This window comes from Lepisosteus oculatus, chromosome 13 (assembly GCF_040954835.1).
Source record: "Lepisosteus oculatus isolate fLepOcu1 chromosome 13, fLepOcu1.hap2, whole genome shotgun sequence".
NCBI lineage: Eukaryota > Metazoa > Chordata > Actinopteri > Semionotiformes > Lepisosteidae > Lepisosteus > Lepisosteus oculatus.
In genome coordinates, this window is record NC_090708.1 from 7,907,281 (window position 1) to 7,925,389 (window position 18,109).

The 18,109-nt window shown below is 36.2% G+C and overlaps 2 protein-coding genes across 2 annotated transcripts; both read left to right on the top strand.

Annotated features, from left to right (window-relative positions):
* Positions 1–2,226: 2,226 nt before the first annotated feature.
* On the top strand, positions 2,227–10,319 carry LOC102688264 (retinol-binding protein 1-like). Its single transcript, XM_006637594.3, has 4 exons — positions 2,227–2,404; positions 4,686–4,864; positions 7,892–7,993; positions 9,863–10,319. Exons 1-4 carry the CDS (start codon positions 2,332–2,334, stop codon positions 9,914–9,916), a joined length of 408 nt encoding a protein of 135 aa, XP_006637657.1. The 5' UTR covers positions 2,227–2,331; the 3' UTR covers positions 9,917–10,319.
* A 2,779-nt stretch (positions 10,320–13,098) lies between these two features.
* On the top strand, positions 13,099–15,245 carry LOC138242175 (retinol-binding protein 2-like). Its single transcript, XM_069197490.1, has 4 exons — positions 13,099–13,282; positions 13,756–13,934; positions 14,542–14,643; positions 15,126–15,245. The coding sequence occupies exons 1-4, from the start codon at positions 13,210–13,212 to the stop codon at positions 15,177–15,179; spliced, it is 408 nt and encodes a 135-aa protein (XP_069053591.1). The 5' UTR covers positions 13,099–13,209; the 3' UTR covers positions 15,180–15,245.
* The last annotated feature ends 2,864 nt before the right edge of the window (positions 15,246–18,109 follow it).

Consider the following 18,109-nt stretch of genomic DNA (forward strand, 5'->3'; position numbering starts at 1 on the left):
ATTTTCAAATTACAGGTGAAAAATCCATTTGGGGAAATGTGTCTGGACTCAAAATTGGTTTAAAAGAAACAGAATCCAATAAGAATAAAAAAGATTACAGGTTAGGGACGAATGCTCAGATAGGGGTAATTAGTGGAGTACAACAAGGATTTGTAATAGGACCACTGCTCTTTGTAATTTATATCTGCAACTTAGATTCTGGTATAGTAAACTATTCTGATTTATAAGTGATACCAAAATGAGGAGGACTGCCACAAACAGTATAAAAAGCTAATTCAAAAGCATTAAGATATTATTCAAGATTGGGCAAACATCTGCAGATGACATTTGTTTTACAAAAGTGTAGGGTTATGTACTGTATGCAGGTAGCAAAAACCTAAACTATATACAAAATGTGGAAAAGAGATGAGGTTTCACGTACTATAGTTGTGTATGTTAATACATTATTTACATCTAAAAAGTGTGGAGAAGCAATAAAAACTTAAAATATATAGTTAGGAGTGTGTTAATCAAGAGATGTTATGTTAAAATTGTATAATGCTCTAGTAAAGCCGGATTGAGGATACTGTGCATAATTTTAGGCACCACTTTAGAGAAAAGATATTGCTGTTCTGAATTCAATAAAGAGAAGAGCAATCAGTTACATTCCTTGGATTAAGAGAATATCCTTAGCTGACAGGCTGAATGAACTGAACCTTTTTATTCTTGAACAGGGAAGACTGCAAGAGGACTTGATCTAAGTATTCAGAATCCTTAAGGACACTGACAAAATCACCCTGGTGAATTTCAATAGGGCAACACAAACCAAAAGGTGCCAGTGGAAACTACATGAACAGGAGGTGCCTCTGTACCTAAAGGGTTGTTAGAGTATGAAACAAATTACCTAGTCATGTATTTGAAGCCAATATCCTGGCTTCCTTCAAGAAACAGCTGGATGAGATCTTTGGATCAATTACTAACTTCCAAATGGTTAGATGGGCAAAATGGCCTTCTCTCAGTTGTAACTGTTGCTATGTACCTCGCCAACTAGTCAGCTTCCTACCTTATTAGCAGAGGTAGGCAACTTGCCTCTGTAGATAAAGGTTAATGGTGTGGTTTGCTAACTAACAACTAACATTGCGATAATTTATGAATGGTGTTATATTTAAATTTTTCAGATTTTTGTGAGCTTTCCTTTAATATAAATTGCTATTTTTTGTGGATGTACAGTAGCATGTTTCTCGGGAATGGCAATATTTCCCATTCTAGACAGATCATCTGGTCTTCTACTGTGTTTCTTTGTTCTTAAAATCACATTATCTTCTACATGGATAGCAGTACCTACACTTGTTTTCAAATCGCTATCAGCCAACTGAAAGAAATCCCACGGAGAACAGAATCAGTTTAGTAAAAAGGGGACGAACCAAGACGCAGAGCTGAAACAGTTTCGTTTTTTATAAAAAAAAACCTCCTGTAACAGCTGATGCAACCTTTGAAACACCACTTTGTATTGGGTTTGAATTATTTTTGCGTTCGTGTGCAGCAGAAAGTTGCCACACTGCCCGCTTAACTGGTTGCCATAGCAAATTTTCCCAAAAGAAAAAAAACATACATGTATACAGCAGTGTAATCAGTGCCCAATTCAGAGATATAGAGGAGGGAGTGTTAAGGTCTCTATGTATAAAGAAATAACAGAAAAGTGACACATTTAGAAATTAAATTAACCTCTTTTGCTGTTGTAGTTCTATGTTAGCCTACCGATCTACAGCATCTGCAAAAGAATTTCAAAACGGCTGCCTAATTTAAAACTTTATATTGTAAAAATGCGCACTATGTATTAATTTTCAGTCTGGAACTGAAGGTTGAGATACAATACAATACACCATACAATCAGCTGAATTTAAATAAAACACGGATCTGTCATAACTTTAGGGATTCACAAATATCACAATGTTACAGTATATTGTGCTTTATGGCGTTTTATAGATGACCAAAATGCCAAAATAAATGTATGAAATGTATAACTGAAAGACTCCCAATCTAGAATTAAATAAATTGAAAATACTACGAATATACGATTCCAGGAGTTGAAAAGGCTTTGAAAGAGGTGAAGTTGTAAATCATTCTTAAACGATGCGCCAATGAACACTGGTAACAACGATCAACAAGTTGCGCGTCTCTGAAGGGAATCGGGGGGGAGTGTTGCACCACTCAAAGCAATACAGTAATCCGATTAAAAACCTGTGCAGATAAATGCTCTTGGTGAAGCGAGACTAGCAGATATAGATCCAAGCACGCACAGGTGAACCTGCAGGAAGGGAATCGGATCGCTGCTCTTAAAGTCCGTGCGAAATGCCCACCGATTTCAATGGATATTGGAAAATGGTCAGCAATGACAACTTCGAAGAATACCTGAAAGCACTGGGTGAGGAATTGTTGTAGCCTGGATAAAGAGTACCCTGAAATGTCGGTGCATCATGAATAACGCAGAGAAAAAATGTCGTAATTCAAGACCTGAATTTATCGCACTTTCTTACTAAGGATAGATATTAATATTGAATGAAGAACTGTGTTCAGCAATTAAACGTACACACAGGGAGGCTTTACAACTTGTAGTGATTTTCTTCTTTTAAAAATAACAGTGGTTGTTACAGTTGCACTGTGGTCGCCAGTAGTTTTACACCTAAAACACTGCTGCAGTGGTTCTTAACCTTAGTTTCTCAAAATCTGTTCTCGCACCCCTGATCGAAAATCATTGAAGTAGGTCAATTCTTTAAACCTAAGATATAGAACAGTAAGCGAATTATACATTAATTTTATTTTCGTAGTAAAATTAAGAATACATGGAGCATTCGACTCTTCTTTTAGGCTTACCTTAAAATACCGAGGTTCGATGAAACTACTTCAAATAATACTTCTGTTTACTTGCCTGTGCTTAATTTGTGTTTTCGATGATTTACCTTCTAAACTAATCTGGCATGTCTACAAGGTTGCGTGCACTACTGCTGAACTACTGCATTATTATGATGTTTGTGTTGACTAAAATATGAACTAGACCTATCTGACCGACTGAAAGACTCATTCATTAAACGCTCGATTTAACAAGAGTGTCAATTATGGACTAAATTTGAGTAAAATAACAAAAATGTCAAAGTCACGTTATTTGTACCCTAGGTTTTCCTCTCAATGGAAATAGTCTGAGCAATACTCCTAAACATAAAATAAATCCATCTGGAGAAATACCGTAGGAAAAATCTGTATTTTATCTAAAAACATTGAAAATGCTCAAGATATCAAATGGTAGCTTTCTGGGTTGAAGAAAAACTCAAATCGAGCAGACAAAGTGAACAATTATTTCCAGATGTTTATTTATGACACTTGCTGTGTAGGATATTAGAATATCAATCTCTCCGTCTGCGCTGGTAGACAGTTCACTCACGTTTTAATTAGTTGTCTCAGAAGAACGCTCTGAGACCTGAGCTCCCAGCTCAGAACAATTAAAGAATAATATCCATGTGAATGTCAGGCTTTACCCTTTTGCCAGGTGGCAATGAAGCATATATTCATGAATCAGTAATGTATATTTGATTGCTATGTTCTATAAATTAGTGTATTCCAAACCTGAACCAGTGGGACCAGCGTGTCTTCTGGTTTTTGTTCCAGCAGAGTTCTTAATCACAGGCTAATTGATTTCAATTGTCAAATTGGGGCATGTTTTGAAATTTGCATTCAGGTCTTAAAATGCTAAATGGGATTAGTAAATGGTCTCAATCCTGTACCAATTTCTGACTTGCAGTTCTTCCCTTGTTTCTGTGAGTTAGCTGGAGTGTAACAAGTTACACATATTGGCAGAAAGAAAAGCATACAGTCGCATTGTGAGAGGGTTTGATACATTCTCAATCACACCTGTTTCTGTTCATGATAAATCGATGTCCTGTCAACAGCTGTTTTGACAGAAATAAGGGAGAAAACTTAATAAATAAGTTGAGGCAGAGATTGCATAAAGGGTCTGTGTGCAGAAGGAGTTGGAACAATACACTTGAAGTAGAGCAAGGACCTACCAACGACAGAGTGCAGAAACAGGTCAACAAAATAAAACAGCAGCAAGTAAGGCAGTAGATCAATTAGAGCCATCAATTAGCATCAGTGATTACTAGCTTAGTTGCAATGAAAACAAGAAGAGACTGGATTCCCCCTGGAATAGGGATAAGGACCTCTTCTATAAATTATCTTCTCAATATATTGATCACTAAAGTGAGAAGCTGTCCAATAGGAAGGGCTCGATCCGTTAAAGACACCTAACATTTTGCACCTTTCAAAACCTGTTGAGTCCTCTACCAGTAAAGCATTTCCTTGCAGTTAGCTACTAGCAAAAATGTACTATTTTAGTTTTGATTTTTATATTCAGATGTACCATAACCTGTTACAATTAAACAAAGCTTTTAGGAGCTATTAGAGTTCTTTGAAGAAATTGGTGTTGAATGTAAATTATTTTGTAAAATTGCTTCGTAACCATAGGTAGGCAAGGGGAACAATTTGAACAGAGAGAAAATACTTCTAGCATTTTAATCTTTGTATGTTTATTGTTAATGGGCGGTAGCATTAATTTTAACATGAAAGGTTCACCAAAATATTTTGCTAGTAGACATTCTGTTGGATCAGAACTAGGCAAATAATGTGTTTTACATCTTTGTCAATCCCTGCAGATGTGAATATTGCAATAAGGAAAATCGCCACTTTGCTGAAACCAGATAAAGACATAATTCAGAACGGGGATCACATAATCATTAAAACATTGAGCACCTTTAAAAACTACATAATGGATTTTGAAGTAGGGAAACAGTTTGAAGAGGATTTGAGTGGAGTGGATGATCGAAAATGCATGGTAAGAATTAGCATTGTTTCTTTCACAAAGGCCTCTGTTTTGCTGCAGTCTACAAAGAAGAGATTAGAACTGGTTAGCCATGGGTCATTAAGAATCAAATTGAATAAGTAGCAGTATTATTTGAAAGCTTGTTTGTACACAAACCTAGACTGAATTAAATTGTTCAGATCTTGATGTTAATAAAGTACACTTACTGTACTTGCCAGATGTAGTCCTGTGAGTTTTGAGATTTAACATTTGATATTTAACATGCGTGGGTTTGATTTTCATAATGTAATTTTCCTGTGGAATTTTAATGGTATAATATGAGTCTTTCCAACATTCCAACTTAAGGAACAGAGAACATAGTAGGACATTTAAATAATTTAATAATAATTATGCTTACACTTCTATAGTCCACTCAAAGCATTTTACAGGTAATGGGGACTCACATCTATTTGTTGCAGTATCCACCTGGATGATGAGACAGCAGCCATAGTGACCCATAACACTTACCACACATCAGCTAATAGTGGGGATGAGAACAGAGTAATGCAGCCAATTCATAGATGGGGATTATTAGGAGGCTGTGATTTGTAAGGGCCAATGGGGACTTTGGCCAGGACACCAGGATTACACCCCTACTCTTTTCACCCTGGGATTTTTCATGACCACAGAGAGTCAGAGCTTTGGTTTTACATCTCATCCAAAGGACGACAGGTTTTTTTTTTTATTTCCAGTATAGTGTCCCCATCACTATACTGGGGCATTAGGACCCACATAGACCACAGGGTGAGCACCCCCTACTGGTCCACTCTTCCAGCAGCAACCTTAGTTTTTCCCAGGAGGTCTCCCATCCAGGTACTGACCAGGCTCACACCTGCTTCAGGGGGCTGCCAGTTGTGAGTTGCAGGGTGATATGGCTGCTGTCTTTTTAAAGCTTGCTCAACAAGTAGAAGGACAGTGTACTCTTGCGGTCACAGTTCTAGTTACATCTTATCAGGTCAGTATGGAGTATGAAGGACTAGAAGGACTTCTGGTCTTTGTGTAAGCAGAGTTCTCAGTTGCTTGATATGAACCTTCCTTTGAGTTCAGATTTCTTATGAGTTTGACCATTCTAGCAGTAGTCAAGTAGAAGTGAAGGATAATTAAAATGTCAAATTGAAGATAAGAAATGAATCTCAATCTCAGATTCCAAACATATCTCTTCATTAATATTTTTACTTGTATTTGTTAGCTGGAAAAATGACAATAGTGGGTTCAGAAATTGCAATTGGTGGGTGGAAAGTAATTTCAGTTCCAAGCCTTAGAGCTTTACTTATCTATCTTCTTATTGTGCCAGTATTCATCTATTTGTTGCACTATTTTGTTGATAGTATTAGAGAATTCACTTCTCTTTCTTTCTCTATATCCTATTGGCATATACTGAAAGCAAATCATAGACCTCACCTGAAGTACTAGTACTGTATATGCGTATTTAATTCAGACCAATTGAGGAAGAGTAAATATATCACACACATACAAATTCAGTAAGAAAAAAAGCCTGGACATTATGAAACCATTTGACTGGAAATTTCAGATATAAAACATTAATGTACTTTCATTGTTAAACACTTGAAAAATAAAATTAGTATTTCAGGAAGGTGTGTGAATTTACTGTTGCTATAATTAATCAATTGCATTGCAAAGGGAATTGACTAAGATTCCACATCAAGCAAAGATTCTAATAAATCAGTACATTGCAGCATGTCATTTTAATCTGTTTAAGTGCATAATCCTTCAATTAGGGAAGAAACATGAACAGAACAAATACTCTGAGTGCTCTAGGACTTTCAAGTCTGAGTGATAAAGCAGTTGCCCTTAACAAGGTGTTCATTAACATGTGAAGCCTCATTTTTAGTGCCAGTGCTACACCACAGTTCCAGTTCTCATGGAGTGCTTCCATTTCTTTCAGCTAAGTTGCTCAACAGAGCAATGAGATCAGAGAAAGGTCAGCTTTAAAGATCAGCATGAACCTATGATGGTAAAGCTATAGGCTCTTAATTATCAGACATTTTCACTACTCATTTAATATTTTTGCTACAACAAATGCAAGGAAATTATCAACAACAAAAAAATGTGTAGCGTTAGGGACTGGAGTTAGCCGTGCATGCGTAGAGACACTACTGCCCTCTAGCTGTAACTTTAGAAATATGACTTCAATGGAAGGTGGAAATCTGGCAGATTTCATTAAGCAGCTGGCGACTTTCACACTGTTTCAAAGAGACAGTATAGTTGTGGTAGGTTAAAGAATCAGTTACATGATGATGGAAATGCTCTACAAAACAATTTTTATTTGCCTTATTTAAAAGTGTAGTAATGTGACCCTGAACACCATCATAGAGGCAGAAAAATCAATTTCAATCAGATCATGAAAAACTGTCTGTCTGAAATGTATAATGATTGAGCTCATCAGCTGGGGAAGGGAGAACTCTGCCAGTGTCATCAGACTTGATTCAATTTCATATCCTTTTGGGCTAATGTAAGAAAAATAATAGTTCACAATTAAGAGTGTTTTATATGTCTTAATGAACTCATGATGTTTGGAATATGCTCTTATCTCTCAGTTTTCCTGTCGTCTAGATGTGATTTGTTTCTTTTATGAATAATGTTCACATAAAATAACAGAAAGCAATATTTAACTCTTTTCTTTTGTTTGATGCCCCCAAGTTAGCTTTCCTTTCATATGGTGTACCAGTGAAAGATATTCATTGAAAGCAGGATTTGGAAAGCTGTAACATAGGATTAAACTATAATAACAAGTAATTGTTCTTATTTTTATTAAACGTGCTATATAATAACCATGGAGGGTGGCAGTGGAGACAGCATGAAAGCACTAATAAGTTCATACTTGTTTTAAGAAGTCTTGTTTATTCTGTCATTTGTACAATATATAGTGTTTTCTGCTTCAATAACCTACTGCAGACTGCATTCTTATAATCTTACTTGCATGTACAGATCCTACACATGAGGAACCTCAAAGGTTTTAAATGTTTCTTTTTTTAACAGACCACCATCACCTGGGATGAAGATAAACTTGTCTGTGTTCAAAATGGAGAAAAAGAGGGAAGAGGCTGGACCCATTGGGTAGAAGGAGATGAACTGCACTTGGTAAACCTTCTTGTCTTCTCTCAATACTTTGCTGCATCACCGCCACAAGGCTGCACAGACCTACAGCTTTCACTTTGATTTCCAGTCAGTTTAATTTTCTTCTGATGCTGACCGTTTGATCACGATCAACAAAATATCTTGTCACCCATTTGAAGACCCTCCTGTGCTTTCTGTCTGGTTCTTTAATCAAAATGGACAAGTGTATCTCTAAGTGCTAAGGTGTTTCTCTCATAATAGTATTTATTGAATCCCCAAGGATTGTCTGTAATAAGAGTATCTGAGTTGTATGTCTGTATAAAAATAGTTGGCTGCAAATAGTACACTTTAAATTAAAAGACAAACGTGTTCACATTTAGTGCAGTATAAATAATGAGGCCTTCACCTTTTGCTCACTTTTGCAATGCTTTGTTTCTTTAAAATATACAGTATACAGTACCCATGTGTATAAACAAACGAACACAGAACTGTTATTATTTAAATTGTCTTAATTTGTGATGGACAACAACAAATACTAATTTATAGGCTCGTTAATGTTTGTTTAAATATGTACCTATGCTGTATTTAGAGAATTTATGGCGTGTTTGTTTTATCTTCTTTTGAAACCCCTAAATGTTCATTTTTACAGTTTGTGGAATACTCTGTACTGTCTCTCTGAGGGTGCCAAGGCAGCTTGAAGTTAATTTTTTATCAAAACATTTGTATTATTATTTTTCACTTTCACAAGAATATTACATCCCGACATGTTTAAGATATGTTCCTTTAGGTTTATCCAAACAAATCCTGCTTTCAGATTTAGGATCATAGAAGGTTTATATCTAAACATTGCTGGCTCTTTTTTCTGTTTAGATTCTCTGTTTTTTGTGCTTTACCAGAGATTTCCACTACATTAGTTCGGCATTTAATATTGGGTGTAGAAAACACTCACTAGAACTGGTTATGTATCACTACTCCAGAGCTGCCAGAGCTGGGATGCAGCTGCTGACTCTTAATAATGAATTGCTAAGGAGTTATTTTCATTTTTGTATTTTATCAGCAGTTTATAGAAATATGATTGATAACATATGACAGTTAAGCAGTTATAAACATTAAGAACAACAGAGATAAATATGACATATAAAGTGTGTGTGTGTGATCCATAATTAATGAAGTATAAATCACTTGCAACAGACTATATTAATCATTTGCATTTAAATTGGTGGTCAGAAATGCTCGTCAGTTAAAACTGTGTTTTGTACCTTTTCCACACATCTTTATGTCTCACATTTATTGTGAAAAGAGGCATGTAGTCTGTATGGATTAAAAGACCGATGATTGGTAAAGCACAGACAGAAATTATTCTTCAAGAGGTGATTGGACAATACATTAAAATACATGTTGTAATGGAGAAGTCTTTCTTAAATGGAGCCTTCCTTTTTAGATAGGTGTGTATTTTGACATCATAACTTCACTGCAAAGGATATATTGAGATTACATGTGGTTTATTTTAAACACAAAATATACAATATAGTTTCTATTGTCCATTAAAAATAGATAAATACTAACAATAACTAAATATTAACTTAAATATTTTAGAGTAACTGAAAATCGATTAATACCAACATTGATGTTGATTAATACTAACACAGATAATGAATAGTCAGCTACTGTATTCACTCAAAGTCACCTGCAGTCAGTTTACAATATCAGTCCATTTAAACATTGGGCCCTCCTGTGGACATATTATATAGTGCACTTCAACATCAAAGTATGACGACATAGGAAAAACTGTGGCAGATACTCCTTCCAGTGTGATGGTAACTTTTCCAGAGTTGCCAATATCAGTGTGGACTGAAAGAAACAAATTAATTTTGTTTTATTTGTTTTCTTTAGGAATTAAGAGTATGTGGTGTGAAATGCAAGCAAGTCTTCAAAAAAGTCAAGTAATAAATCAGCCTGAGATTGGAGAAGACAGAATGAGGCTGGATGAAGAGAAATTTAAAGCCCAGTACATACTGCCATCCCAGGGAAATCCAAGCCTTCAAATCGTGTCTCTCAAAGCAAACAGACATGGCTTCAGTACTCTTTAAGAGTGTAGTGGGACCCACTGTAATAGGCTGTGCTTTTTATTTGTTTCTACTCATTGGGTTTTACCAGCAATATTACTGTGTAAGGACCACTACTCAGTGATTTTTCCAAAACTAAATCGTGGTGTGTTATCTGTCTACATGGTATTCTTCATTTTTCATGTAGTACCATTTGAAAAGGTCTAAGGTTAAACCTGACACTCCTAACTTTGATACACATTTGTGCCAAAATGCAAATAAAATGGAACAAGCAAGAATGTTCATTTTGGTCATTTTGTTCAATTTTTGTAAAAGAGTGCAAAGAGTGTAGTGTGAAAATGTATGTTCTTCTTTTAGTGTGCAAGTTCAAGTTTACATCCTAGAAAACTAAGAATACGGCATCTTCCCTGTGTAAGCCCCTGGTTTAGAAATTGTGTTGTATTATGAGACAGATTTGCTCTATTGCTCAGATTATTTAAGTTTACAGTGACATTTCATTTTTTTTATTATCTACCTTACTTGAATGTTCTTGATATTTCTTGCTGTACTTTCTCAAGGCTTCCAGACCAGACTGATAAATAATACTACAACATAGGATGTATTGCAATAAGGAGGGCCAAACATCATTTTTGTTTGCAAATTTAAGCTTTAAAAAACTATAAAATGTATCTAAACACATTGTAAAATACAGCAGTATAATAAAGCACAATGTCAAAGCCATGGTATTTTATAGCTTTATATGTTAATTGTTATCAGTTTAATCACTTCTCCACGCAAGACTGACCTTCACTCCACCTGATAGAAGTGTTATCTGAAAGAGAAAACTGCCTCTCTGGCACTTTATGAAAAGATTATAAAGCAATTCTTATTTTTTTACGCAGTCTTTGAAATTTTGTAGCTGGTCAAGGTATGCTTTTCTGTGCTAGCAACGTTATATTTGACCAGTATAAGTCTGCTGGGAAAAATTGCATTTCTCTATTCATGTTTCTTGTTTTCAGTTAAAACCTGCATTTCACCAGATGGATATGGAAAGTCTAGTTAATATTCTACTGGGAAAAAGTAGGTCATATTAGGACAAATTTCTCTTGGTGGTCTTATGTCCACATATAGTGGCTTGCGTCTCCGTTGTGAAAACTCAATTCGCTGTTAAAAAAACCCAAACAAAAAACTTTGGTAAACAATGTCAACTACGTTTTCTTAGAACTGTCTGTATGAAGACCAGGTATAGCTTTATACCTGAAAAAGAATAGACCCATCTCTCTATTCTACAAGTAGGCAATTTCTAAAAGAATGATATCATTTAAAATACGCTTTCTTAAAATATTTATTTAGTTATTTAAATATTGAGTTATTTAAAATATGACTTTCTTTTGCAAAAGGCATTTCTCACTAAGGGAAGTCCTAATTGGATTATTTCACTAGGTATTACATTGTTTACATTGATTTCACTAAAAGGCTTTTTTGTCTGGTCCATTAGGCTACATCACCCACCCAAAAAACGTTTGTGTAGCAGCCATAAAAATCAAATAATAACTTGTTATATATTATTTTGTAGGGACTATCTCTGCTCAGAGCTTAGAGTCAGAACCAATTAACTTCAAATACAGTACATGTGACCAGAAGCCCTCCAGGACCTCAAGGTGTTTTAATCACTTACTGAACAAATTATCTGTTTTATTGAACAAAAAAATAATTTTATAAAAATTGTGAGAATATTAACCTGCCTAAATAGTTTGTGGAACACCTTTGTACATCAGTTATATCAAAGTTAGGGTAAACTTTGAACTTGTCTGCACAGATAATGGATTTGCACCACGAAACAGCCACATGTGTGCACAGTATTGCAGATTTTTTATGTTGGAATGTGTCAGAGGAGAACTTTAAGGCTTCAGTGTCTTTGTATTTCTTTTCTTGTTTGTTGTCAGATTATATATGCTTTGTCTCTTGTCACAATTCCATTTGCAACATTTTCAAGGTTGTTTCACTTCTGAAAAGGATTTCTCAAACAGAGGCAGAAACATAGGGGATCTTTTTAGTGTTGCAAAATAATAGTTTATTCACAGGATATATCCTTTCCAATCAGAGAAAAATGTGAGGTCTGATTCCAATTGCCTTCTTTACAATTAACATTGAACAGCACTCTGATAAATTATTTTTGCTTGACTCCTCATTTAGCACAATAAAATACAATCTAAGAAGAAATCAAAGCTACCTATAATCACACAGACAGCATGATAGCAAGTGAGAAGTAAAGAAAGATAATATGGATATTTTCAGAGGAAGTACATGCTGTACATACTGTATAAGTCATATGAATATAATGCAACTTCTCAAGTTCATTTTTCAGGTTGGTTTCTGAGAAAATTAGCTTTGTTCTAATCCCCAATCTAATCCCCAGACTGTTTACCTCCTTGAGTATGACACACAAATTCAGTGTAAATTAAGACCCACTATGACTTCTTGTGGTAATGTCGACTATTACAGAGTGTGGTGCATACTGTAAATAGCATCACATGTACAGAACATTTATTTATGGAAGAAATCTCAAGTTTTGCATCTAATAAAGAGGTATGCAAGTCTGACTTACAAATTTCAAGAATGAAGAACTATATATTACTGAAAGCATATTTCAAAATTTGATTTTTAATGCTTCCCAATAGTGCAATATATTTTTAAGAATATCCCTATTCTCAGATTGAAGCAGAAATGAGAGTACAGAATTACAGAATACAGCAACTGAAGCATCGAAACTTGATGAGCATTTCAAAACAGAGGCAGTAGGCTGTCCATTTCCAAAGATCACATAATATTATGAAAACAATTATTCCTCTGTAAACCACTTATACATCATTGCACAACATTGGGGCTCTTATGGAAAGAAGATTTGTCAATGTATAATCATAAATTCAAAATTGCCTTAATTGCTCATTGCACTTAAGTATATATAATGCTGCTTTAATATCCCTTGCAACAGAAGTTAAAAGTCTGAAAGCTGTTCCAGTTACCCAATCCTCAGAGTAATAAACATTTTTATCTAATGAACTCTGCACTGAGGCCATGCTAGTGGGGAAATCGTATAAAAAGGTCTAGATCTATTGTACATTTTCTGTGTGTTTGCAAGTCAAAGTTTGCAGTTTGTGCTCAAACCAGTTTACTTCCCAGCAGATTACAAAAATGCCAGCAGATTACAATGGAAGATGGGAGATGGAAAGCAATGAAAACTTTGAAGAGTATATGAAAGCGCTTGGTAAGTATTTCTGCCACTCTGCATGGACAAGAGCACAGCGGATCAGTCCTGCTTCATTTACTTATTGAGAACCTGCCAGCACAGCTTAACCATGAGTATTTAAATAACGTCTGCTACTTAATGTGTGAAATACATATCGATTTTATTCCAAATTTTTATCCCTTAGAGAAACTTTGCGTGTCATTCTGTTGCAACTTTTGAATTAGCTGCTGAACAGCATTGACTTGAATGGTTTGTGAATCACTATTTAAACTCATTTATTTCATTTGATATTTTCCTGGAAAGCCCAAATGACTTTTACCATTTTAAATTGCACAAGGTGACAGGAATTTATCACAATACAGATATGGAAATTTCATGACAAACAGCAATAAGTGAAATTAAATTAAAATGTTCTGATACAAATGCCAATCCAATGCATCAATTTCTGGAATAAATTGTTTATTTGTTGTTGTTTTTTTAAATAAAAACAGATATAGATTTTGCTACCCGCAAAATTGCCTTGCACCTGAAACAGACAAAAGTGTTTGTTCAGAATGGGGACAAATTTGAGACGAAAACCCTGAGCACATTTCGGAATTATGATGTGAACTACACCATAGGAGAGGAGTTTGAGGAACACACTAAGGGCCTGGATAACAGAGTGGTCAAGGTACAAACCTCTTCACCGTTAAGAAACCGCCTGAAGCTTCTAAGTTATTTTTAGTTATGATGCTATTTATTTTTTGGTAATGTTAACACGTTAAGGGTTCCTGAGGGTTATTCACCAAAAAGAAATACAAAATTATGTTTAATATTCATAATATGGGTGGCTTTATTTGTGCAAGCATGATTAAATCTGGGATATTTTTTTTTTACAGGTATTCTCATTTCCTCAGCAAGAGGACCTTTTCTGAAAGGAAGTAATATTTGACCAATAGAAAAAATATATGAGAATGAGTAGAGGTTATTTCGGAACATTTTAGCTAAAGAGCTTGTTATTGAGCTTCTTCTCTTGAACCTTTGTCTTTTTAAATCTTTCTTAATCTTTTATATCAAGGAATAATGAAGTCTTCAGATCACAAATTGCACTATCCACTCAAAGAATACATAGCTAACCAAGAAAACTATAAAACAAACGTGGAAGCAAAATACTTTTTTATGTAAGGAGAATGAATTTTCTGAGACATAATGCCTAATCCTGTTCGTACACAGACTGGTCACACTGTCCAAATGCCTACAAAATGCTGTCATTTTCTTGTTGTCTTTTTACATCCCAGACTGTGGTGACATGGGATGGTGATAAACTGGTTTGTGTCCAGAAGGGAGAAAAAGCCAACAGAGGCTGGAAACACTGGATTGAAGGAGACAAACTGCACTTGGTGAGTCCTCCTCTTTTCACTTAACCGTCATATAAACACTTTCTTCACTTAGGCCTACAATATTACAGTAAATCAATAGTGACTCTGTACTGCTAAAAGGATGACTCTTAGGACAACAGGAATAGGTAACATGTTCCGATTTATTTACAGCAGCTGTTTCAAAGACAACTCATCTGGCTTTCACCAGGAGATACAGTAGCTACAAAATGCACATTTTTAGAAGCTTATATACAAGTAAAGTTATGTTTCTTGGGGTAGATAAGGAGATGAGGCACTGTATAGTCGAATTTAACACTCTGCTTTATCTTCTGGAAACTGTTCACCTCACATGCCAGGCACAACTTAGTTTTTGACCATGAAAGGACTTTTTTTTTTTACATTTTGCCATTGATGTTCTAGTTAATGATTTGCAGTACATCATTCAGAATATTTTCTTACTTTGTATATAAATGAATTCCTATCTTTCTTGTATATCTCTCCAGGAACTGACATGTGAAGACAAAGTCTGCCATCAGGTGTTTAAGAAGAAACAATAACAATAAAGCTGGAATTCCTGTTCATTATTATCATTTTAAGCATATTAAAACCGGTTTTTGACAGTATTGCAAAAATGGTTCTAAAGTCATTGTTTTGTTTTTTTAATTGAGGGGAGAACATAATAAGTGAGAAAAACAACAATTCAGGGATGCGGTCAAAGGAAGGTCTGATTCTGGAATTGTATGCTCACTTCTAATTTCAGTGATTTTCTCCGATATTATATGAATGCCTTATTGAACGTTTGTAACTTTCTGAGAGCTCCTCAGAATACTGGAATACATTGATAAATGAGAGGAGAAATCCAAACAGGCTCTCTAGCTACAAAGCAAAGCTTAACAGCTTTAAGCTGAATATGTGGAATATTGGACTGCTTCCATATTATTTCTGGCCATGCACTTATGACAATATATATTCCTTAATTCTGGATTAAGCAGCAGAGTCCTACATTGCATTTGTCAGCATGCTTTGGGAATCTAGTAAAGCAATGAAAGAAAGCCACACAATACACAAATACTGTAACAAAATAGCCTGTATGGGGAGTAGGAAAGAAAAAAAGCCAACCCCTGGAATAAATTGCACCATTAAGAAAATAAAAGAAACTGATTACTCTGATTTTCAAGTGCTGCACTCTGAAAACTTGCATGATGTGCAGTCTCCACATTTTCCATTATTGGCATTTTTTTAAACAACAGTGTACACACAATTATTTTCAGTAGACTTGAATTTAAAAAACGCAAAACCTGGAGACCAGTCTTCTCGGAAAACTCTTCGTATTGACCCTTCTCAGAATTTTCTTCAGCACAAATCTTTTTCTCCTCTTTTGTTTTCAAGCTGAGTCACATGTAGGCTTGGAATGGGTTTCTTGGTGGATAGTGTTAAAGGTGGATAGTTGGTGGCTAGTGCCAGAAGCCATATCACTCTGCAACTCAAAACCGGTAGCCCACTGAAGCTTAGCAGGTGTGAGCCTGGTCAGTACCTGGATGGGAGACCTCCTGGGAAAATTAAGGCTGCTGCTGGAAGAGGTGTTAGTGGGGCCAGCAGGGGGCACTCACCCTGCGGTCCATGTGGGTCCTGATGCTCCAGTATAGTGACGGGGACACCATACTGTAAACAGGTGCCGTGTAAAACCAAGGTCCTGACTCTCTGTAGTCATTAAAAATCCCAGGGCGTTTCTTGAAAAGAGTAGGGGTGTAACCCTGGCATCTTGGCTAAATTTCCCATTGGCCCTTACCAATCATGGCCTCCCACTAATCCCTCTATGTATTGGCTTCATTACTCTGCTCTCCTCTCCACTGATAGCTGATCTGTGGTGAGCGATCTGGTGCACAATGGCTGCTGTTGCATCATCCAGGTGGGGATGCACATTGGTGGTGGTGGAGGGGAGTCCCCATTACCTATAAAGCACTTTGAGTGGAGTGTCCAGAAAAGCATTATATAAGTGTAAGCAATTATTAACTAATATAATTATTATTATTAAAGGAGTATTGGAAGTGGAGAATTGGGGACTTTAATACACATCCATGTTCTATGAGAAATCTGCCTGTGCAGGTGAGGGTCTCAGCAACACAGAGACTAACCTTGGAGGTCCAATGCAAGACAGAGAGCACAAAGGCTGCTGTCACCCTGCATGGGACATTAGGACATTGAAAGGAAATGGGCAATTTAGAATAGTCCGTCCACCCTAGCCAGCATCTCTGTGGCTAAGGATCTGCACCTGTGACTGGAAGGTTGCTGGTTCAAATCCCGCGGCTGGCAGAGGAATCATACTCCGTTGGCCCCCTGAGCAAGGCCCTTAACCCTAACTGCTCCAGGGGTGCTGTACAATGGCAGACCCTGCGCTCTGACCCCAAGCTTCTCTCCCTGTCTGTGTGTCTGTGTCTCCATGGAGAAAAGCTGGAGTATGCGAAAAGACAAATTCCTAATGCAAGAAATTGTATAGGGCTAATAAAGAAACATTATTACATTATTATACATTACATGTCTTTGGGAGATAGGGAGAAGACTCAAGAGCTATGAGACAGCAGTCTTAACTGTTACACCACCATTTCTGCTCTCAATAGACACTATCCTAAACGTCAAATGTATGGCTTCAAATAAAGCATGTGAACACACGAATGCTCTAGTTTTATTGCTGCACCTCTAATAAATCCAGAGATTGCATAGCAAAGTTCATTTCTGCGTTAATGGAAAACAGACATTTGGACCATGGGAAAAGTGCCACCCCCTACCTACCCACTGACACGGGAAGGAAGCACAGCAGGGCGGCACTTCAATATACTGTGCACAAAGCCAACGCACCAGACGTCTTCAGGATGAACAATTACACGGAGCAGAGGGCACGATGGGAAAGTATGTGAAAGGGCATTTCAAACACAGAACAGGAGGCACTGTTTTTCTTCTTTATCAAAAGGGGTGTGGGAGAGTGGACCAAGACCGTGCTTTCATTGTAGAAACCAGGATGACGTCCTTGAATCAGTAAATACATTATGGACTTCCGAATGAGCTAGGATGGAGCGAATGGACCCTCGTTATTAGATACTTTATTGATCCCGTGAGGGAAATTGCAGTGGTGCAACAGCAGCCTAACACAGACACCGCCACAGTGTAACGAATGATACAATAATAAAAATAAAAATAATAATAATAATAATAATAATAATAATAATAATAATACAATACATACAATACAATCAGGACAGTGAGGGGTGCGCTAAAAGAGTTACTCACAGTCCGGACACACAAAGAACAAACTAGAACAGAGCAGTACGCAGAAAAATCGTATTGCACATATTAATATATAGATGTAAATAAAGATATAAATATAAATATAAATGTATTGCACGGGTCCCTGGCATATATTGCACAAAAAACGGTTGTAAACGGGAAAAGAAAAAGAACAGATGTAGCAGTAGATGTGTAGATGTGTTCA